At 32.8% G+C, this 23,630-nt stretch overlaps 2 protein-coding genes across 3 annotated transcripts in view; one reads left to right on the forward strand and one right to left on the reverse strand.

Moving 5' to 3' along the window:
- Window positions 1-1,263: 1,263 nt before the first annotated feature.
- LOC125062437 (transmembrane protein 198) lies at window positions 1,264-16,122 on the forward strand. Its single transcript, XM_047668370.1, has 11 exons — window positions 1,264-1,404; window positions 1,569-1,628; window positions 1,977-2,199; window positions 2,278-2,388; window positions 2,516-2,667; window positions 4,631-4,703; window positions 5,411-5,502; window positions 5,974-6,118; window positions 8,063-8,199; window positions 8,910-9,091; window positions 9,668-16,122. Exons 3-10 carry the CDS (start codon window positions 2,019-2,021, stop codon window positions 9,084-9,086), a joined length of 1,068 nt encoding a protein of 355 aa, XP_047524326.1. The 5' UTR covers window positions 1,264-1,404; window positions 1,569-1,628; window positions 1,977-2,018; the 3' UTR covers window positions 9,087-9,091; window positions 9,668-16,122.
- Window positions 16,123-17,020: 898 nt separating this feature from the next.
- The window catches only part of LOC125062435 (nostrin), a 41,899-nt gene continuing 35,289 nt past the window's right edge, over window positions 17,021-23,630 (reverse strand). For both annotated transcript variants that reach the window (XM_047668368.1, XM_047668367.1), the window contains exons 4-14: window positions 22,076-22,219; window positions 21,926-22,007; window positions 21,720-21,850; window positions 21,321-21,515; window positions 21,113-21,248; window positions 20,875-21,039; window positions 20,095-20,247; window positions 19,642-19,794; window positions 18,917-19,256; window positions 18,287-18,439; window positions 17,021-17,924 (exon numbers count right to left, since the gene is read on the reverse strand). In XM_047668368.1, coding sequence (XP_047524324.1) covers window positions 17,809-17,924; window positions 18,287-18,439; window positions 18,917-19,256; window positions 19,642-19,794; window positions 20,095-20,247; window positions 20,875-21,039; window positions 21,113-21,248; window positions 21,321-21,515; window positions 21,720-21,850; window positions 21,926-22,007; window positions 22,076-22,219 — 1,768 coding nt within the window. In that variant the 3' untranslated portion in view covers window positions 17,021-17,808. The remainder of the gene's footprint in view (window positions 17,925-18,286; window positions 18,440-18,916; window positions 19,257-19,641; window positions 19,795-20,094; window positions 20,248-20,874; window positions 21,040-21,112; window positions 21,249-21,320; window positions 21,516-21,719; window positions 21,851-21,925; window positions 22,008-22,075; window positions 22,220-23,630) is intronic.

The following is a 23,630-nucleotide window of genomic DNA, read 5'->3' on the forward strand; positions in this document are numbered from 1 at the left end:
TTCGCGCGGGGCCGTTTGCAGGCCACGGACCAGTCACGTTTGCCGCCGCGACCAGTAAGGAAGTTCGACAGCGAAATGTCTTTATCGAAATCATCTCGATATTGCTTGGAAAGTAAAAGCTTTTGGTTCAAGACCTAATATTTGGAGAAATTGTGGAGAATTCCACAAGAAGTATGAGAAATTCAGAATATATCCAGAATTATTTTTTTGAGTATACCAGAATGAGTATTGAAACCTTCAATTATATTCTTATGAATATTCAACCAGAATTGGAGAAAAAAGTTAATGCAAATAGAATTTTAAGTGCCACTGAAAAATTGTTTTTGAGATTAAGGTATATTAAATTAATGCTGTGGATGGCCAGACTTCCAAATAGCTGGTCTAGCCAGTATTTCAGTAAGAAAAAACTCTGTATTCATTTTTCGCCGCGACCGCGACTAAACTTATTTATTCCCTTCTCTATTCGCCGCGACTGCCGCTCGACTCCGTGGCTTGCACCGTACTGATTCATGCATTTGTTTCGCTCGCCCGTCGCGACGTCAGTCGCCCGCGCGATTCGCTCGGTACATTTCGCCGGTCGCATCGCTGGTCGCCGTTGCGCGTGGCTTGATTAGTACATTGCTATGAGTTTATTTCAGTCGCTAGACGCATCGCGGTTCGCACCGCGCGAATATTCGCGTCGGCGAATGTCCCGTGGCCAGGCTGTTAGGTTTCCTGCTGCTGCGATAAATTCGTGAGGTGATTAGAATTTCCATTTAGAAACACAGCACTGAAGGCATTGATCTGTTTTCGTTTAGTATTATCCGATTGCGGACACTGATTTTTATAGTGACCGGTTTGTTTACATTTGTAGCACTTTATAATTTTGATAGGTTGCGTCGTATCTGATGACTGATTGTCTATTAATATGGCCGCTTTTAGTATTGCCACTTTTCAATCTATGTCTTCCTTTCGCAATGAATGCACTTTCTAAACCGGATGTAGTACCAACATAATCATCAGCACACATGTCTATTGTCTATCAATTTAGTTTTTACAAATCTGTACTAACCTCAATTTCGGAATACTCAATGGCCATTATCATAGGCGCATATTTTTCGGTCAATCCCGCTAACATTAATGCTCCAATGACCAATTCACTCATCAGTTATACTGAATCCTGTTCCTCGAAGTCACTGGCCCGTTTCTACAATATATATATATATATATATAATATTATAATATTTGAGTAACGTACTGTCACTGTGCCATTGACTCACAGTTTTCTAGCCGAATGTTAGAGATTTCTCACTCGTGTCTTTTGTCTATAGTCATTCCTCAGTTTTCGCTCCTCACTCCTGTCTGTCACCCCGTGGAAAATAGAAATCTTTGTTACAAAAGTAGAAAATAGAAAAACAAACAGAGGTAATTTTCCTTGCAAGATCACTGTAAAAGTATATTGTGCATTACAAAAACTAGAAGTATATTACAAAAAACTACTTACATTGTGAATTATTGTGTATATTATTGTGTAATGATATTAGTGATTGTGCAGAGTATATTTTCAAAGTAATAATAATTTTTTGCAGTGGATGCATCAGAGTACTTCACTTGACGATGAAAAAGCAAAGAACAGACGTGCAATGATGGTGAGTACTATCTACACAGTTTTATTCCCAAATCTAAAATCAGAATCAAATGTTGTACTTATTTTTGCAAAATAATTACATCTTCCGTACAATTACGATTTATACAATTTTAGTAGAGTAATGTATGTACTAATTCATATAAATATTTTTATTGTTGTGTATACAACAAATAATTTTACGTAACAATGTTTACTTTAATTTTTAAACATAACACATAAGTAAATTAAATGAAATTTCATACTTTTGTTTATATTTTTACAGACAATATATTATTATACTATATTGTATAACATAATAAAGTGAACTCAAGTTTCTATGTATATCAATGATTCAAATAATCTTTTATAGAAATAAAGCCGAGTTTTGTGTCTACTTGGACAAAGTTGAAAGATGTCTTCAGTTGGGCAATTGGTACCACAAGTAACAAAAGGGCCGCCTAATACAACCTACACATTCAACGGCCCACACATAGAAGGTTCATTCTGCACCAACATAAATACTAATTATGATCCAGTTGTAAGCATCATATGTGCTATGTATATTGTTTTTGGAATAGTATACTCCCTTTTTGGTAAGTTTAGTTTCTTTAAATATATTCTAACTTTCCCTACATATCTATTGTGTTTCTTTATTTTAATGTGCCTTTTAGGATATCGATGTTTTAAAGCAAGCATGTTCTTAACGGGGTTTACATTTGGTTCTGCCATTGTGTATCTTATATGTTTACAAGAATACTTGATGCCGCCATATGGAAATGTTGGTGAGTAATAACTATTTGATTAAATTTAAATATTTTATCAGTCAATCTTTGACCAACTAACTTATTATAGCACTCATCTTCTGAAGTACTTTTTGGAAATGTAATAAAAGATTTAATTGTTGTGCAGGTGTTGCACTATGTGCTGGACTACTTTTTGGACTGATAACAATGCTTATTCAGTATGTTGGGCTGTTTATGACTGGATTCCATACAGGATTATTGATTGCTATTGCTGGTCTTGCTGTATATGATCATTTTCTGGACAGCAGACTCAATACGGTGAGATTCTTAAATAGTAAAATATTTCAACTTCATTAATAATGGTGTTGGCTATGGAACTTATAGTAACAATAACAATAAAAGTTTAAGGTATTCTGTAACTGTTAATTTCTGTTAAAATTAAAAATCACACCTATAAGTTGTAAATCAATTTATAGCTGTAATTTTTAATATAGCTTGTCCATCTTTCATAGTAACTATTTATAAAAAGTCCTAGCTATAAAGCTGAAACAGTCATTTAGTGGCCATGGAACACAAAAACAGTATTGTCACAAAAAATAATTAGTTAGGATAGATGAAAATAATGTCACTGCTATGTATTATTTACCACCTATGTGGATCTTTAGGATATAAAGGCACAAATCTCTGATCACTTGCCTGCCTATATAGGAAAATTATTATTCGATAATTGCAAAATTGTTCTGTTTGCGTCGACTTATGTGATTATATTAATTTGGCTGGCGCAGGGCGTTTAAGTGAGTTGGCTTCCAAATAACGATGTATATATTGAATAATCTTCCTTATATATATATCGCCAAGTACAAGATTGATCGTTTCAGCTATTGAATAGAAGCAATTGAAGCGTAGCTGTAACAATATAACGTGTTCAATTGCACTGATACATGCATCAAGCATTACAGATATAGGATTGCAGTTTGATATCTTATATCAAATAATCTTAAGATTGTTTATGTTGTGTTAGATAATAATTTTACGTATCTATTATATTATTATTCTAGCGTGTCTTTTTTATACCAACATTATTTAAATACTCTCTTACTACAAGGTAATAAATAATATTTTGAATCATATAGAAGTGTAGCTATAATTCATAAATCTGTATACTGAATTTCCTATGTATATTGCATACAGTCAGTTCCGTTTTATTGATTATTTTTATTAGTAATCGGAAATTTGTGTAGACCTTCGCTAACCAAAATATATGTGTATTATTTTTTGCAAATACAATTTTGAACTCAGGACCTATTTAAACAAATTAAAAAAAATAACAAATCGAATATCTTTCGGTTTCTTGAAGATGGTTAATAAGAAGGCATTATGCGAAATTGCTTAATTTGTTGTCATCTAACGCCAGAGTTATTATGTAAATTATTTTTTATTGTCTCATTTTGAATTTCGAGGGATTGTGCTCTAAATTTTGTATTGAACAGATGCATTTTTTCTATAGTAGAACAAGATATTATGTCAATATTAGTTCGCAGTATTGTTGGCAATTAAGCGAAATCCAATACTGTACAAAATGAATTCATACAAAATACTTTGAACAACCTACGTTAATGTAATTGCTTGTGTACTTTCTAGAAAAGCTTATTGGAATTCAAAGTGGAAACTTCAATCAAATTTCCACGAAGTCAATTCCAACTGTATTCAGCGTAAAGTTATATTGAATTTCTCGATAACTATAGTTGATTAACTTTATTTTTATCTAATATATTATTTGCTTGCGAAATTTTTTATTTTTGTTTATTTATTTGCTAGAGTTAGGAGTTTCTCGTTGAATATAAAAGAAAACTTAACTAATTTTAAAGAAATACCTCTAAAAACTAGTGAACAAACAATAACAAAATCAGCTATGCTTTTGCTAGACATGAAAATTGTATATATAGTATATAGTCGTTAAATAATTAATACTTTTAGTGCTAAGCGAATCATAGAAGCATCTGTATAATCGGAAGAGTTATTTAATTATCGTTAAATACAAGTTAATAGAACTTGTATGTATTGTCTAAACGTCGTTAATTTTTTGACATTGCTTTTGCGATCTGCGTGCAAGCGATTTTAATATAACGAATTTCTAAAAAAAAGTAAAAATCGATGACTCCACCATTCTTATTTTGGACATAGTAATAAGGCTTTTGTCATATTCTTATTCTAAATGCTGCAGGCTGTATTGTATTGATTAATATTAATGCAAAATACTAATAACAATGATTTGTTACAGTATTGGCTATGTGTCGTCTCATTACTTTTGTCCGGAATATTTTTCGCCGTTATCAACTTGTACTGGAAGAAAGGTGAGTTTATTTAAGCGATTACTTGTTAAAATAGGCTGAATCATATTTATATTTTAATTGGTTTTCCTTAAATACGATGGATTTTACCTAAATCGTAAGGTGATTCATGTATGACTAATACCAAGAAATTTCTTAAGAACTTTAATGTTGAGAAATGTTATTTTCAAAACATGCAAAACTTATTGACGTCATTGTTGCAAAATAGATAAGAAATTTGTTGATGAGATGCCCAAGTTTTTATAAAGGATAACTATAAAGAATTCCTTTATAATATCTCAAATAATAAAATACACGGTGAAAATAAACTTCCAATTTCAAATTCTTCGTTTTATTTTATTTTTGTTATATCTCTTAAGGCCGATTTACATTATCTTAGTGTTTAGGAGAGTGCTTTAGGATAGTACTTTAGTTGAAACATGTAAACGCTACTTGCTTTAGTAAACGCTACGCTAAAGAACTTGCCTTTCAAGTTGTACTAAAGCACTCTTCTAAACACTAAGATAATGATTTACATTATCGTTACCGTTGTTAAACATTAAAAATATACATGGAGAAAGAGATTTTAAATCTATGTTACTGAACTAATTCCGATCTGCTTAAGGAGATTGCTGTAGAAACTTAAAAAATAAAAATATTATATTCTGAAAACTTACAAAAATATGTTTACATATTTTTCAATTATTGAAAGTACAAATAAAATATTTCAGTTTTGACAATCTTCGGTACTAGTGTGTATGGCGGCGCTGTCATCGCTACATCTCTAGATTATTTTGTTGAAAGAATGGTTATGCTTAAATGGGTAAGTGTTTTTTATTTATAATATATATAATAAAGTTATTATTAACTCTAAAGAAATATGTATTTTACAGTGAGGTGAGGGAAAATTCTTGTTTTATTAGGAAGTTATTGTTACGCTTGAAGTACAAATGCAATATTCAAGAGTTAATCTAATAAATAAATTAAATAATTGTTTTTGCTGGTTTTGATCATGTACTTCACTATATACTGTAAAGTTAAAAAACTCTTTCAACATTCTTCATATTAATGTTGATGACTGATTAAGTGACGTACTTTGGTTAAGTTACGGTAACGTTCACATGTTGATGATTTTTTGTCCCAAAATTAAGTTTTTTTATAAAAAAAATTGATAATACATACATATGTATTATCAATTTTTTTTACATACATACATACATACTTAAATTAGAAACGACTACCGAAGTCTATGTAGTCATTGACCTTTGATTAAAAATAAAAATATTTTTCCCAGCTGTGGGAGCGTGCAAAGCTGGAGCCAATTGTGCCACCCCCTTGTACAATATCGTGGTTCACTTTAGCTGCTTGGCCGACCGTCGCCATTGTCGGTTTCACTGCACAATATGCTCTCACAGGCACCGGAATATATCACGAACAGAGTGAGTATTTTTTTTTATAGAACGGGGCAAACGGGCAGGAATCTCACCTGATACTCTCAAAGCCACAGGGATCGCGAGTGTATTGCCGGCCTTTTACGAATCGGTACGTTCTTTTCTTGAAGGACTTGAGGCTATCTTGTGGAACGACAGACGTCGAGGTGTTATGGGTGGAATTTCATATTCTGCCTCGACCGATGATCTTTAAGCATGCTGAATTATATTTATCAAAGTTTGTCTAAAAGCCTATTAAAGAATTTTATGATCAAAATATATATACATATATATTTTATTTATTTATAAAGATGAGTTTTTTACTTTTGTATCATCTTTAAAAGCGTCGGACTTGTTCTAACGTTAACTGTCACCGCGAGCAGTTGCCACCGTTGCATTTCGTATGCAGATCTTTACGAAAGTTGAAATTGAAATATTTACCAAAAGTTTATATTTCACAAGTATCAGCTATTTTATTTAAGTAATAATATATACCAACTTTCTTGCTTATCGATTTTGTAATAAAAAAGGGACCTTGTGAATTACTTTTTTAATTAGAGATTGCCGCATACCGCAATTACTTCAACGGATGTTGAATGGTTCTCAGTCGCTGTACTCACTAAAAGTTTTAGGTGCCATCCCCTCACTATTAGACTGGTAACGGTGAGACTTTATCCCGTTTGACTTGTCTCTTTGTTTGCATCTTAACGTCCACTGCTGCACATAGGCCTCTCCCCTGATCTACCAGTACGACCGGTTCCCTTGCGCTCTGCACCCAAGCCAACCACACAATCTCACCACCTCATCTGTACACCAAGTGGGAGGCCTTCCAACGCTTCGCTGAACGGTCCTTGGCCGCTATTCCAGGCCTATTTTTCACCATACGTTCTTCGGGAAATATCCTCGGCCCATTGCCATTATTATACGCCCTTTTTGCTATGCCAGTGAATTTAATACATATAGGGATCTCTTCATTTCTAATTCGATCACGTAGAGAAACAATGAGCATAGCCATCTCCATAGCTTGTTAAGCGATGCAGAGCTTGTGTACCAGGCTTGAAGTAAGACCAAATCTCAGAGCCGTAAGTCATCATTGTTAGGACGCACTGTTCTAATACTTTTGACTTTAAGCATTGATGGAGCTGTCGCTGAAAATACACTTTAATTTACCCCTTCTCAAAGTTGTATCTGCCTAATTGTATATAATGGCCTAGGTAAACGTTTTCATCTACTACCTAGAGAAATAATAAGACCCTCCGTCTTAGTTGAGAGTTTCTGCAAAGTTTTCTTAGACCGTAGCCAGGACTATCAGAGCTGACGGGAACTGGGGGAACTACTTCGTTGTACTGTTCATATTGGTGAGGTATGTTGGTAATACTCGCTAGTACAGTGTATGTTGAAAAAAAAATGAAACTTAGTCGCTTTCTATGACATGCACGGGTAGAGACGGGGTTGTGCTATTATTAGCCGGCACTCCACGGCTGTTTGTTTCATAAACATACTTTATATCTCAAAATAAATTATTCATTGTTAATCTGAATTGAGTACATACAATACTTGATTTTATTTTTATTTTGAATGCACGACGCATTCAAAATGTTATTGTGTCGGTAAATTTTGGTGACAGTAGAGTTCTATCTCTCGAGTGAGTTTAGGGTCTATATCCTAATTCGTATATCAAGTCACAATGTTGTCTTTAGCGTTGTCAAGTATGTCAAACTTCATATAGAATAAATGGTTTGACAGCTCTTGAAGCTCAGACTTTAATTTTGATTGACGTTCTAGAATACGTACTTAAAAGAGAAAGGAAGAGAATTGTTAATAACTTGAATTTTGTTTATGTAGAAGACACAATGTTTTAGCGTATGCCATAATGCAATTTGTTTTGCAATATTATTGGTTTAATGTAAGTTATTTTTACTATTTATAAGTATGTAATTTATATATTTACAGGCATAAGCGCACAAAAGCGTCTTCTCAAGGCACAGCCCGCTAGACCAGTCACACGCGAACAACGCGCAGAGATGAAACAGCGCAAATATCGTTACCTCTATCAGGTGCGGACTGCACACGGCGATGTCATTTCACAGGTAAAGATTTTAGTTATAAAATACCGATCGTTATATGAAGCTGGTTGCGAATCTTAATCCTATCGTCAGGTTTGTATGGGCAGGGGGAACATTGTGACGCAAGCATCATAAATATCAGGCGCACTCTAATCTAATCACTCGTTAATTCAATAATTGAGACAGGATATTTATGCCCCACGCCCCATTGTAGTGACGAGAATATAATAATGGAAAGAAGATGCTTTGCTCTTATTATTACAAATTTAACTATTTAAATAGAGACCAAGAACTATCATTAAAGCTATTCGTGAATAACTTAAATTTAAATTTAATTTACCTATTATTTGGTTTACATATTTACTATTTATTTATTTAAAACCATGGCCATACATTGCCATTTATCAACTTAATATATTATAAAACTATTATGTAATTAAGCCACCTTCACGAGATCCACAGAAAACCGTTTGCTATTCATTAATCCTCTCTATGTATGCACATAAATATCGTATAATATGCTTCACAAATAGGCCGCTTTCGGGCGAAGAGTCGAGAAAACTATGAAGCTAGCGAGGTTATCCGGGGACTTATGTCCTTATGTCTAGCACACACAAAATGTGACATATCTAAAGGGCGTCACTAATAAGTCTAAGTCAAGTCTAAGCTGGTAGACCTTACAAGTCCAAATTTGAAGACTTGCTGGTTATAGTTTTGGACTATTTGTCTTTCAGTCATACGTACAAGCATTGCAAAAGAAGGCTCAATGTGGTATTTGGACGGGTAGCGGTGGTGGCGAATGTAGTACGCTGCAAAGTGATTCTACACACCTTACAGTATTGGCTGGCTCGGAACAAGCCCCGCCCACTGATTCTGACGACGATCTTGAACAGATTCGAGCGGCGCACTAGATTTGGTAAGTATTAAGCGCGGAAACATATACTAGGTACTTTTGTGATCTATTATTACGACAATTACTTAGACGATTGTGAATTTTGTCTTCCCATTCTCGCAAGGTCAGAAAGCTAATTTGTTCTAAATCTGGCCATGGACACCTAAATCCGGTTCGCAAGTACGTTGCCGGCCTTTAATTTGCATTGGTAAATGGGCTATAGCACGGCACGAACATTTTTCAATTCAAACCAGCCCTGCGATTCTGTAACTCACTTTTCGAACTCACACAGCGGTTTTTGCAGCAGCGGTCGCGCTCAAATCAGTCGTGAAGCAGTCATTTTATGATTTGACATTCTGATAAGAGGGAGCTTGTAGTTTATTGTTTATCAGATTGCAAATCGTAAAATTACTGCTTTACGACTGATTTGAGCGCGACCGCCGCTGTGAAAACCGCTGTGTGAGTTCGAAAAGTGAGTTACAGAATCACAAGGCTGATCAAGGGACAAAGAGATCGATCTTGAGATTTATGTACACTTTGTAAGTGCTTCCTATGGCTGTATATTTCATATATTATGTTAATTTATTTTATTTCTTTTAGGTAACTCACAGACGATCTCCATAGGAATGTATTTATCTTATTCCAGTATTATCTTGTGAATTTCAAACGTATATATGTTATTAGAATTCTCCTATATGAATTTATTATTGTAAGTAATGTGATAATGTATATATTAGGTTTTTAATTTATTTAGGCCTCAATTTTATTTTTACAATATTAATTTTTTACTAATTTCTTTATATAATTTCGCGACAACAATTTAAGTGCGGATAAATTATTTTTAAATTTTTGTTAACAGTTGTAACAGATTTAAATCTGTGTGGAAATCGAACCGTCGTAATAACCATTTTTGTTTGTTGACTATATTTTTACGTCATTATAGTTTGACTTGACACTTAGTATGAAAAAAATTGTTTTGTGATTAATTTTAATGACGCACGGAAAATAATTATATTAGTTTCATTTCTCAGACTTCACTAGATTATTCATATCATAATAGTCGACTATCGTGTAAATAGAAGATTCATTACTAAAGGTTTTATTCGCCAAGCTATGCTAACTTTTCGACCGCCTAAATAATCTTTTACGACTCTAAACAACAGTTCACAACAGTTTGACATTTTTATTGTTAGAACAAAGAGTACAATACAATATTTGTTTAACACTGCCAATAGTATAACGAAATATAAATAATGATTTTGGCATTAAAAATATGCAATGTTTTCTCATTCATAACTGTATTTTTACAGATAATTTTTTTGATAATTTATTGCCTATATTGCATTTTTTATTATGTATATATGAACTTGGAATTCACTTGGAATTTATGATGAATGAAGAATCAGTTTGTTAAAGCATAAAATTCGCACATTTGCATTCTAAATCATTTCAATTTATCAAAAAAGTACAGTATTTAGGTTTGAAATGATTCGGAAGACGTAGGTAAGAATCACGAGTCAAATTATGACTTCCATATGTCGAAATTCAAAAGACACTTGATATTTTTGACATACAGTAGTATTTTTTAGTTTGTGTTAATTTACCCGTCGCTTGTGGTGCGGGAACCTAATTTATTCACATATATCGTTAAGAAAACTCGCGAGAGGACTGGCGTAGCCACTTATCCACTATTACTAGTATTCATAGACGAATGGGGGCCTGTCGTCACGCGAGTCCCGCTTCTACGCTTTTGTTAATAAAGGAGTATTTAGTGCGTCCAAATCTTATCCCTTTCGTCAGAAGCTTTGTTAAATATGGTTATGGAGTATGTGTTGTAATTTTTGAAATATGTAACCATACATTTTTTCTGGTGTTGTGATTGTGGATTTGATTGAGCCTAGCTCGTATTTGCAGTTTAAGTTCACGATGGGTAACGCTGATTAAAGTCGTCACTGCTAATAAAATTGGAAGAAAAATTAATACTTTGGCTATAGTAAAAAAAATTTAAACATTGCCCTACAATTAGCAATTTACATACCATCAAAGTTACCCAATTGTAAGAGCATTATGTGAAAGAATACGAATTTCTTGCCTCATTTTCTATTTAGGTATTTTTTTTATTAAAAGTAGCACAATGTGATTGTGATTGACGACCTTGTGAAGGGTATAGTGTAATACTAACAATAAAATGTTACGTAATGTAAGAGAACGCTCTATTTTTCATGTTTAGCGTAACTCAAAGGTTTGCTGGTTTCCATATTTTTTCTAAGTGGAAATATCGGATTTATAATAGTTATGGATTCCAGAATATTTTCGATGGTAAGCATATTTTATTACAATGTTACGTACGCTGCTCAAACTGAGAGAATCACTAGTTTCTTAGTGATATATTTATTTTTTGCCAAAGTTTATTTTAGTTATTATTGGGCTAAGAGCACAATTGTTTTAATTTAAGAATATTTACTATTTTCGCTTATTACAGTTGAATATAAACGCTTCTTAAACATTCCTTTATACACGAATATATTGTTATGTATGGCCCTAGTGTATATCAATGGAGAGTCGGTAAAATTAAGGTGTAATATAATGCATAATAATTCGTATGTTAAGCATAGATTAGTAGATTTTGTCTATGTTCACCCAGTTCCATATAATCGCTCAATATCTAGTCCTACTGATTTATTAAATCTAAGCAACATAATACTTTATCTATTCAGACAATTATATTTCTCATAATCGTTAATGTGTATAAAATTTATTCAAATATAACTTATTTTGTTTATGATTCATGGTGTTTCGAAGAATTTGTTTTTGAATTTAATTCTTAACAATTAATCTGTCTAAAAAATATAATTTATTAATGTAGGTAACTTATGTATGTACGTTTATAAACGAAATAAGAAAAGTTATTCTGAAATTACATTTACTCCCAGTTCTCTTACTCAAAGCCGTAGAACGGACGAGAAGAACTGGCACTCACTCTTTTCAATAGTCAGTTTTTTTACAAAATGTATGAAGATTCTAGGATCTTTATCAAGTAGCAAGAGATAAGGCGTTAACAGTAAACTTTGCCCAAGTAAGGGGCATGCCAAATCAAATCAAAATGTCGATAGTGTTCAAAAATAAGTAATTTAATCGGTTTTTTGAGTAAATGAAAACAAAATCGGGTTTAAGACGATGTCCTGTAATTAATAAGTACTAAATTTGTATTTATTTTCTGTTATATTGGCACATTTCATGAGCGCTTTGATTGTAGGGTAGTCCCATTATCTGTTTTAGTTTTACATTAAAACATTTTATTAACATTTAAAGCGTTGACTTATATTTTTTTATTTAAAGAAAAAAGAAAAAAGAAAAGAAAAGAAATATATATATATATATATATACTTTTTGTGCGTGTAATTCCTAAACAGTTAAACAGATTTTTGATGATATTTTTGATTGAATTTTTATTTTAAGACGTGTTTACACGACGTTTGTCGGGTAAATTTGTTCTAATCGCGTAGTAGGGCCGGGCCATGCAGTCACATGTATCACATTTTCTACAATGTTCACTTCGGCTTTCCGGCATATGTGGACTACACTACATCTCAGCGATCATGAAGCTTTTTTGTTGGTAATTAGCATATTTTTATTTTCATTGGCCTTGGTTCTATGTATATTAAATTTTTATGCACATTCACACATGTTTATTTAAAATAGATGATTTTATTTTATGTTATACATTTTTATTTGTATTTGTTTTTGCAAATTTAATATATGTATATTTTATTTTTTCGTTTTATTTCGTTACGTTATCCTTCGTACCGTTAGGTTACAACGCATCTATTCATACAAAATAAATTGTGTTCCGATATATTAAGCCATTTTTTTACTTATTCTCGAATACTTTTTTTATAATAGTTGTTCAAAATTTCTGGTTTTATTACTTATACAGTTGTTAATTCAGTAAATTTAGATCTAGATTATAGATATAAGATTATAGTCACTGCCAAGGTAATTATTATAATCTTAAAACTCTTTCCGTGATAGAGAAACCGTCGTTTTTTCAATAGACGTCTGAAATTTGTATTGATTTTTACTATTTTGCCAACCGGGCATTGACCAAATTGACTTGATTGAATGTAATTTAAATTAGTGTAGATTTGTGTTGTAATATATTGTAGGACTTGCAGCCTCCAGAGTCATCCCTAGAGTTAATGGTAAAAACTCGCCAGATGAACATTTATTTACGCTTATGGTAAAACCTTTAGCTAACGAAGGGCGTAATCTAAAAAGGTTCTACACTTCCATAACATTCAATAATTTGTTAACTAAGATGCACCGTTGACAGACTATAATCGACCATTAGAGTCTAAGGACAACTCTGCGGCTGTCTATGTCCTTTTTGTATATATTAGTTATTATTGGCATTCACCAGTGCACAGTGATGTAATTCACTTCGAACGATAATGATGTAGCATGCAATTGCTTCATCATATACATGTATTTAAATAATATTAATGTCGCTTTATGTAGAACTTGTGTATTCTATTTAATATGTAGACGATGCATAGGTACTGTAGAAGGAATCCCAGTTTCAAGCAATTACGTTACGAACGTCATTAATGCGACTAGACCGGCTAAACTAGTTCAGTCGTTGAAGCTCATATTTAAAATGATAAAATTGGTTTAAATATATATATATATATATATATATGTATTTTAAACAGCTGTTTTGTGTTTAGCTGGTACTTCACCATTAATATTGATTTACGATTCATGTAATAATGATTACAGAAAAGATAATGATTTTATATATCTGTATTCTTAGCACAGGTTATACAAATATTCGATACAGTGTTTTTCAATTGTCAATAAATAGTATTACTATTATGTACTTCATGGGTAACCTTTTAGATTTAAATACACAGCTGCTTAAGTCGTTAATACAATATATATATCAATTTGTCTACATATATATATTATTAGTACTAAGGATACAGCCTATTGTAGTTAATAACTAGTATCCACTTTATTTAACCAATGATTGTTCAATAACAATGACTAGTTCCCGATTAATATATTAAACTTAAATATAATACAACATCAATCAGTATGCCAAGCTGAAAAGGTTACAACAAAAAGATACGATATAGAGTGAATATATAAAGCGATAATTCTTAAATTTGGCTTAAACATATCATTTTCAGCTTGATTTACTGATCCATTAGCATAGTAAATAATGGACATGTAGAACTATATCATTTTAATAATTTCTTAATTACGGAAAGAATAGATGTTAAAATGTTACAAATAATTTGGAGTAGTGAAAGCGAATTGTTTAGACTTAATGCATATTTTTATATAAATTAGGAATAAAGGTCTATTTTATGGAGTTTGGACTTTTGGGTGTGTAGGAAGGTCAGAATTTAGTGAGTGCGATCCAACGTTCATAAAATTATAGCATTTAAAATGGCAAGCCTTCAGGAGATTTGTATGTAATGAAGATTGATATTTGGATTATTAAAGGATACGAGTTTCAATTTACGTAATAATAGTCGATAAGGTTATTATATATTTTTCAAAATTATGGTGGTATTGTTCGGGCGCGCGGTGTGTCAATAGCAGTCGAGACTTTAATTTACCATTACGGTTACTTTATATACGGTTTTTACATTCTTTATATAGCCGATTTAAAAGAGGGTTGTCAATTTAACTTGTACCTATGTGTTGTTGTTGCATAATGTTTGATGTCATGATTTATTTAGATAACCAAGCGCGTGTGCGTGCTCGTTCGTTAGTGTATTTTTCATATATTTTACCGAAGCTTCACATATCGACGGAAACCTTTTTGAATTACGTACGTACTTAGATAACTGTCCGTCAATTCAATTAATTAAAAACAGTAAAGATTTAAAAGTAAGTGTTTAAAAGTTTCGTCGGTAAATAATATCGACAGGTATTTGTAATATTTTCTATATTTATTTACATTATTTCCTGTTTCCGTAGTACATACATGATACTTCCTTGTATTCTACTTCCCATGGCTATTACTATAAGAATATTTTCTTCGTGTAGAGCTTACAATTTTTTAAAAGCATACCCACGAAGCACTTATGAACTTTTCATACAAAAATGTATGATTATTTTTCTGCTACTTATAATTAGATTGTATATAATTCGTGCTAAGGATGCTGGACACTGGTCCATTGTCTCCTAGCTGACGATTTTGACGATAAATGTAATTTATATTTGTAATAACAAACATGATGTAGAAATGGATCTTTTAAGTGTCAGAGTATGTTAAAACTTTAAGCTTCGTATTAAAAAAACTAATTTTCATAACTCCATTACTGTATGGTCTTAATTTTTATGTTAGGGAATATGCTTCGATTTATTAAAAAATATACAAGTGGTCGCTTAGCGCCACGTCCTTTGAAAATGGCATTTAAGTTGGATAACTTAATACAAAATATTCAAACCTTATTTTAGTAGACTTTGTCATAGCTACCTGGCGCGTGTAATTATCAGAATTAAGTAGATATATAATTAATTGACGTCGTCGAAGCAGCGATGAAGATCGAATAAATTATGTTCAATTAATATTAGATTGAGATAATTCATGAAATTTAAATTAATAAGGTTTTCTAGATGCATATTCCCTTATAACACCGTTGTTGAATATTTATTTTAACGCTTAGATGTATGTTGGTCCATTGGGACAAAATTAGTATTAAAATGATACCGGCCAAAGTTTGTTACAAAAATTGTTTCATATGAATCTTCTAAATTGTGGACGTTTTCCTGTTATTATTAATAATAATAGACAGTAGCCAAATAATTGCATTTTCTATTTTTGGGTTCGTATTTTGGTCATGTAAAAATACGTAATTGTATCTTTTATGTCTTCATTATGTATTTTAACTTTAAAAGTTTGTCTATTGATCACGATATAAAGTGGTAAGATAAACATAATTACACCCATTATGTGTAGATATGGGGTTAATGGTAAGCTTAAATGTTATTTTATAGTATTATATGTATCATTCAGTAAACGTTCAATACACTATGAACGATGTTTTATTTCGTATACCTTGTCGTAAATAGGAAGTGATTAATTTTGACTTCTACAGATTTTGCTTCAAACTGGGGCAGAATTTCATATTAATTTGAATTATTATTTGATATAGATACCAGCCTGTCTTAGATCTAAATCGCGTAAATTTGGGAAAAAGATAGATAAAACATAAGGCACAACGCATACTGTTGTATCTGCCCAGTGACTCGTTGGAGCTGTGTTACACTAAAGTAAGTGATTTATTACTTTTTTTTATTTAAACTAAAAACTATAACTTAATCCGCTATAGATGGCTGCATTTGTCTCGAATTTAATGCAAAAAAATAACCTTTTAAGTTGGATGCAGGACATTCGATACATGCAAGGTGTTGCCAGGACACACGATATATGCCCGACCGCAACATTAGGTAGGTTTCGGCGCTTGTGCTTTAAGTATTGATCCATGTAGCTTTCGGGGTTGAAAGCTAGACGCCTTAATCCATTTTTAACGAAACAGTAAAACTAAGTGCAAAAGTTTATCAAGGATATTTTCACTAAAAGCAGGAACTTATATCCAAATGTACCAGGGTGATATCACTGGTATTAGTAGATAATTAGGAAAACAGATTTTATAATCTTTTTAATTAATGGTTAAAATATTTCATGTTCTTCATGGAATATTATGATTTGTAATTGATGTAAAAAAATAAAATCAGACTTAAAGACGCGTCTTCTCAAACCAGGGCGTTGTTAAACATAACAAACTTACTTAAGCCCATAAAATAAGATCTTAGCTTAAGCCTCAAAAGCAAAGAACCTTTTTTATTGTTAAACTGTTACAGAGTGCTAAGGACAAGTCTTTCAATATCTTGTACGTAAGCGGGGCTTTAAGTGTGTTTTAATAAATATGTGTGTCGCAGTCTATTTCTTTATTTGAAAATAATTCATACAATCATAAGAACAATAACTATATGATTCATCATTTTATTACACAAAATACTTTGGTTTATGAAAAGATATTACAATCTTAATTTACATTACGACGCACTACTTAATCTGCTACTACTTAAATAATATTTTTAATCTAATTAATATAAGTTTATTTACATATGTGTATGTACTCATATAGTCCTTCTGAATAAAATGTATGTGACATTAATTTCAGAAGGGGTTTTACAAGCCCTCTATAGATTGATACAAATTAACATAGTTATCACTTTGCGTTCACGTGCAGTCAAGTTTTTATTTACAATCATTAATAAGATTTGACTGGTGTTTTAAGCAGAGAAACGATAACAGATATTTTAATTTAAAAACATGTGTCTGGCGTAGCCTATTTATTATTTCTATACTTAGATTAAGTATGTAGAATGAATAGACTCATTAATTTTAAAATGTTTTTAAAATAAAGAATACACGTAAGAATAACTGTGCAATTAATTAAGTAAATGCTTCTTATTGGCTTTCGGATTTTAAATCAGCCACACTATAATGTTATAATTCATTTGTAAGATGTTGTATTTTTGTAAATATAAATTTATAATAACATATACAGGCTTGCGTGTAGTAAGACTTTTAATTAAAAGAACTGCAATTAATTATTATGTTGCATAAGTACATAGCTAAATAAAACTCTCGTTTCTCCGCAAATGAAATATATAAATAACAAAAGTATTAAATGCAACAAGCACTAACATTACGTTTATATACAAGAAGTTATTTCTTCAACGTAAGAAGAGGGAAATATGCCGAAGGTACCATTGAGATCCCCACTCCACCAGACGCCGTCTTGTTTTTCGTATATGTTTATAATATCACCTGCGAAAGATATTTTTGTCAAAAAGCACGGAATCTCTATAGAGCTGTCACACCCGCAGGCATGTCAAAAGAATAACAGAAGCATAATATTCACTGGCAATGCTATTACATAATTTTTTTTCTCACTAATCTAACAATAGAGGGCGCCTCACATCAATCAATGTGACAGCTGGATAAAAAACTTACAACTCGCCGGCATTTGTGACATTTATAAAATTACCTATGGAGAGGTAGTTTCTTATTTCTTAAGAATATAGAATACTAATAAATACATCTCAGTATACTTTTCTGTCCGTCTTTTTAGTCGTTATTTTTGAAATTATGTTTTCAAATCTTAAAGTTTTATAACTTTTTTTTCTTACCTGGTGCTAATGTAAGTTCGTCGTTTAACCTTGCCTCATATGTATAAAGTGCTCTACACTTTCCAATAAACTTTTGAGGAGTGACATCATTACCGTCATTTTTGTCTAAGCAATTTAAATCTGTTGAACTATCGCTCTGCGACGAGAATTCATCTGTAACAAAAAAATAAATGGATCTAGAGAAAGAAAATCTTAATAAACTCATCTTGGGTCACTCAACTCTTGAGTGGCCATTGACCGTTTGAACAATAAAATTAAATCGTTTTAACATTCTTAAAGACTTAAATCCAGGACCTTAGATATAATTACACAAATGCCACAAAGCGTGACGTAAGTTAGAAAGAGACTGAGTAAAATTTATTTTTGAAGTTATAATTCTTTTGGCGCGTTAGGGAAAAATCTGGGAGAGTAAATTTTTACAATGCGCACCGTCACAAAAAACCGACACCCTGAAGTTAACTAAAGTCAACATTATACTTTTTTCTAATAATAGTGTAGTTTTTTCTACAGGAAGAACAAATTTTTTGAAAAGATTTTTATCTTGTTACGCCAAAGAAGTATAACTTCTAACGCGTGTACATAAGTACACACACTTTTTTTTGGATATTATTACAAAACATGAAAATTTACCGAAATCGCTATCGTGTTGGTTAGATAGACCATCGCCCGCGCCGCGTTCACTCCAATCCAGTGGGCTATCAGGTGGCGGTGGCGCTTCAGGAGTGGGAGGGGGCTTGGCAGTTGGTGACGGAAGTTCCGAACTTATGGGTGTCGTAGGAGCACTCTTATGTTCCGTGTTCCTCCTAAACGACAGGTGTTCTATCCTTAGTTTGCTAGAAGCGCGACTCATTATCGAATCTCTTCTTTCTCTCTCCTCCCCCCCATTTACACTCTTTGAAAGAGCTGTGTAATTTGGTTGGAGATTTTTGTTCACCTCGTTTTGATAATCACTTTGTAGCCATGGCGGCACCTGAGAAAAGCACGTCAAAATTAGAAGAGGAATCACATATTCCAAATAGTTATAAAAGCATATGTTTTGATCTTAAAAACTTCCAAGGCTCAACTATACTTTAAGAGTAAGCATAGTATATCTATGTGGCTGATTATAACTATTGCAATTTCATTATTCTCATTACCAGCATTTTTGTGAATATTTAATATGAAATTTTACGTACTCAAAAGTCAGAAGAATGGTAGTATTTATTCGTGTTTAGCACTATTGTACATTCATGTTAGAAGCCATAAATGAAACGTACGACATTCTTTAAAACAGATTCTACATATTCTTAGGGGTTTATAGGTTCAAATCTCATTATTGCCCCAGTTTCTACAATCTAAAGTAAAATATTACATACTTTAAGTATGCTCTGTTGTAATCCCTGCTTGTCTCTTACAACTTGTATGTGTGCTGCCAAGGGATGTTGAACTGCGGTTCGATTGTCTATTTCACTTAATGTTGACGTAATTTTGTATCTTATCGCCTCTAAGTATGTCAACATTGCTCTCATCTGAAAATATACGAGTTAAATTTTGAATAATAATTTCTCAATTGTATAATCATAGATTATATTAAGAAACATTGTTGGAATTACGTAAAACGCATAGCCAGGTAAGTTGTTATTTAAAGACTTAAAAATATTGCAAGCATTATTAACTAATGTGAACCTAATGAATTTTAAATATTTCGCAAACATTTTGGAATCTTTTGAGTCGGTAAGTACAATAAAGATCTTATATAACAGTCATTATCAAGTTTCGCATTAAGATGATTCATTCGTTTACAAGGTATTGAAACAATGATAACTTACGTGGTACAATTTATCAGCAACATTTTGCTGGGAATCGTCATTACCAAATGTCGGTGTCTGTTTCATCGCCATGGATAGTTTCTCAAGACCTTGCATTGATTTTCGTTCTCTTTCGATATCTTGTTTCACCAGTTGCAGTATTTTCAGTAATGCCTATAAGACGCAACTTTTAATATTTGTTTTTCGTAAGTATATATATTTTTATAGAACAGGTGAAAATCGGGCAGGAGACTCATCTGATGTTAAGTGATTCCGACTCCCATGGACACTCAATGCCAGAGGGCTCGCAAGTGCGTTGCCGGCCTTTTCAGAATTGGTACTCGTGGCTCTTCTCTTGAAGGACCCTAAGTCGAATTGGTTCAGAAATACTTCGGTAGGCAGCTGGTTCCATACAGTGGTGATGAGTGGCAGAAACTGCCTTAAAAACGCTCAGTTGTGGAACGGCGGACGTCGAGGTGATACGGGTGGAATTTCGTATTTTGCCTCGACGTCCGAACAACTCCTCTGAACACTCTCAGTGGAAAATTAGTTAGGTCTGCATCAAGTCATGTTAAACTTATACAAAAATTGTTACGCATCTTTATTGAACCTAAATTGGCGTTCTAGAATATGGAATTTGACCCTTATAATCTATTAACCACATCAGATCCACCACCACAGAATATCAAAAGTTATCATAAGATCCATGCGAGCAGTGACAGTCTATTGTTAGCCGACACTTAGGACAATGTACTGACATTGCCGTAATTTCAAGGGTAATTACATAACAGTGATGCGTACTTGTTTACGACGTTCTCGATTCATTGCCAATGTTGTGTGCTCGCAGTAAAAGTCAGGTAGCAATTGCTCACTAGCGCCGGCAGGTGCAGAGCGAACGCCGCGTACCACTCTCATATCCAAATTAGCGTTAGCATTATTTATTGGTCCCACTAAAGTATTCGTTGCCTGGGAAAAAGTTACACAATCAGATTTGAACGGCCATTTAAATTTCTCCTAATTACGCTGATATAACGCTCACCTCAGCTAATTGTGGCGGAACCGCGGCCGTCAGCCTAAGATAACAATCTGCCGAGCTCTTTAACTGCGCGAGTCTCTCTTCTTCGAGAGATTCTAGCATACCTGCTCCCTTCACGACACTCGTCTCCCATTCTAGCCTAAATAATCGTGTAATTAGAATACTACAATTGCAACAAATAATTACCAGATTTAGTTTTTTAATGAGATACCTTGCTCGTTCTGCTTGTACACAAACATTATAATACTCCGCTTCAGTCTTTTTCACGGCGTCCTCAGTCTTCCGTTTTTTGACTTGCATTTTGGCTGCATCTCGTTCGTTCGCTGAATTAGAGATACGTTCTGCTCGAGCAGCGCTGAGGATAGAATGCGGAATGTGGCCCATACTTGAACTGCGCGAAATGCGGCTGTGAACAGATAAAAAATAAACTTCTGTCCTCATCGCCCCTATGGCAACAATCGCATAGCTAGCATATTATTATCGCGTAGCTAATCGCAGAGCAAATCGAAGGATCCTTCAGAGTCGACAGAGACATACGATATTGTAAACTAGATCAATAAAAATAAAGATATCGCATGTCTCGACGATTTTTTACGATATCAATGCGAACCTAATCTCGAGAGAAGAATCTTGGAGTTTCTCGTTTTCTCTTGCGGCGGCGTGAGACTGCCTCTTTGATTTTACTTCTGCTGATCTCCAATCTGATAGGCTACGAGTCGTTTTATCCACGTTGCCTTCGATCTGAAAAAATGAGTATTATTTAGGTCCTTTATATCCTAGTTGTAACGTAACGTAACGTGTAACACTTTTATATACCTTTTTTCTTAATTTTAATTGATTATCGATTACATTTTTCATCGGTTTGACTAGTTCTTCTGCTAGCGCACTGGAGTAATTTCTGTAAACAATTAAAAATATTAATACATGTATACGTAGACTAAACAGTGCATATCATTATGCAAATACCTATGTATATCGGCTCGTTTCTCCATTTCCATTGCAACATGTTTCCATGCATCTGCACAAGAGCCTACGCTCTCCTTGCACGCTTTGCTTAACTTCGTGCCGAGTTTTGTTAAGCATTTTGAATAATAATTCTCAGCTTCAACCCTGTAACACATTATTCCATAAATAGCTTTCTTCGAAATGAGTTATCGTAAAAAGATTGCGGAAGAGCTAATAACAAATATAACCGCCATGGCGTAACGACTAAGTTTTTATGGATGTTACATAGCTGCGGTTGTGTAAAGTGCAAAATGTTAATATCTTATCTAAGGTTATTGTGTTGATAGAGATGAAGTCTCGGAGTTATTTATGTTCTCTATTGGCCCACTTGGCTTTACCACGCGACGATCTATTTCTAAATCTGTGACCATTGCCGTAAGCTTAAGTCAAATAATCCACAGTGCGACTATTCCTATCGCATTAATAAATATTTTGTTTTTCTTCTAATTAAAAACTTTAAACAAACAAATTCTTGATAAATAATCCTAAACAGATTTTACATAATGCATAATAATGGTAACTTTTATTTAGTACTTAATTAGTTGCATAAAAGCGGTTTACTAAACGTTTGTATTACTGCTATTAAGTAATTGTAGCACGCTATTTGCTAGGTCGTTAGAAACCTTTAAATAGCACAACTGGCTACACGGACTCGTCTAAATAAAGCAAATAAAAGATTTCGATGTTATCTATCAAATGTTACTAACTGAAGAGTCTGTTTGATCTGATTTCGCGACAACTGTTAAGAAATAAACGCGAGAGGTAAACGTTTCTACAATTTCCTTGTTTGAGGTATGACAAATTAATTTAAGAAATACTAAAATATTTTATACAAACTTAAACTATATTTTATTTATCTTATATATATGGTGTGGTAGGCACATTAAATGTAGTCATTCCATAGACTAGCTCCCAGAATGAAAAATAAAATGAAAAAATACGAAAATACAAAATTTTAAACTTTAAACGTGATTTTTTTCTTGGTTGATGAAAAACATATGTTAAGTTAATAGTCAGTTATCTGGCTTGATATGGCAGTTTCTCGCTGTATACGATTACTCAAACTCAAAACGTTGTTTAAATTAGTTTTGTCGATAACTATCAATAATCACATTTTTTATAAAATTAACACCTAAGTCGCGTCCTGCTACTTTTCTTTCGCGTTCAAAGGGCTGAACTAGACTTTACCTCGGAAACGAGTTTACGTATGAAACGGCTTTATAATCATAAATATGCCGTAAGAATTTCATACATATTGTATTAGAAAATATATTTATTTACAATGATACCTACCTATGTTTTGATTATTAAAAGATAAGCATCTCCCGTAACGCATTAAGGGCAAAGGGCACCTTACCTTTGTTTCATTCACAATAATTGAACTTTATAAGTAATTTGTATGAATACTGTACTAGTACATAGTAAATTTTTGGTTTATATTCTTCATCAGGATTCGGGACAACACGTAAGTTTACGCAGTCTGTTACAATAAGCATATCTCGGACACGTTTGCGTC

This window comes from Pieris napi, chromosome Z (assembly GCF_905475465.1).
Source record: "Pieris napi chromosome Z, ilPieNapi1.2, whole genome shotgun sequence".
NCBI classification, from domain to species: domain Eukaryota; kingdom Metazoa; phylum Arthropoda; class Insecta; order Lepidoptera; family Pieridae; genus Pieris; species Pieris napi.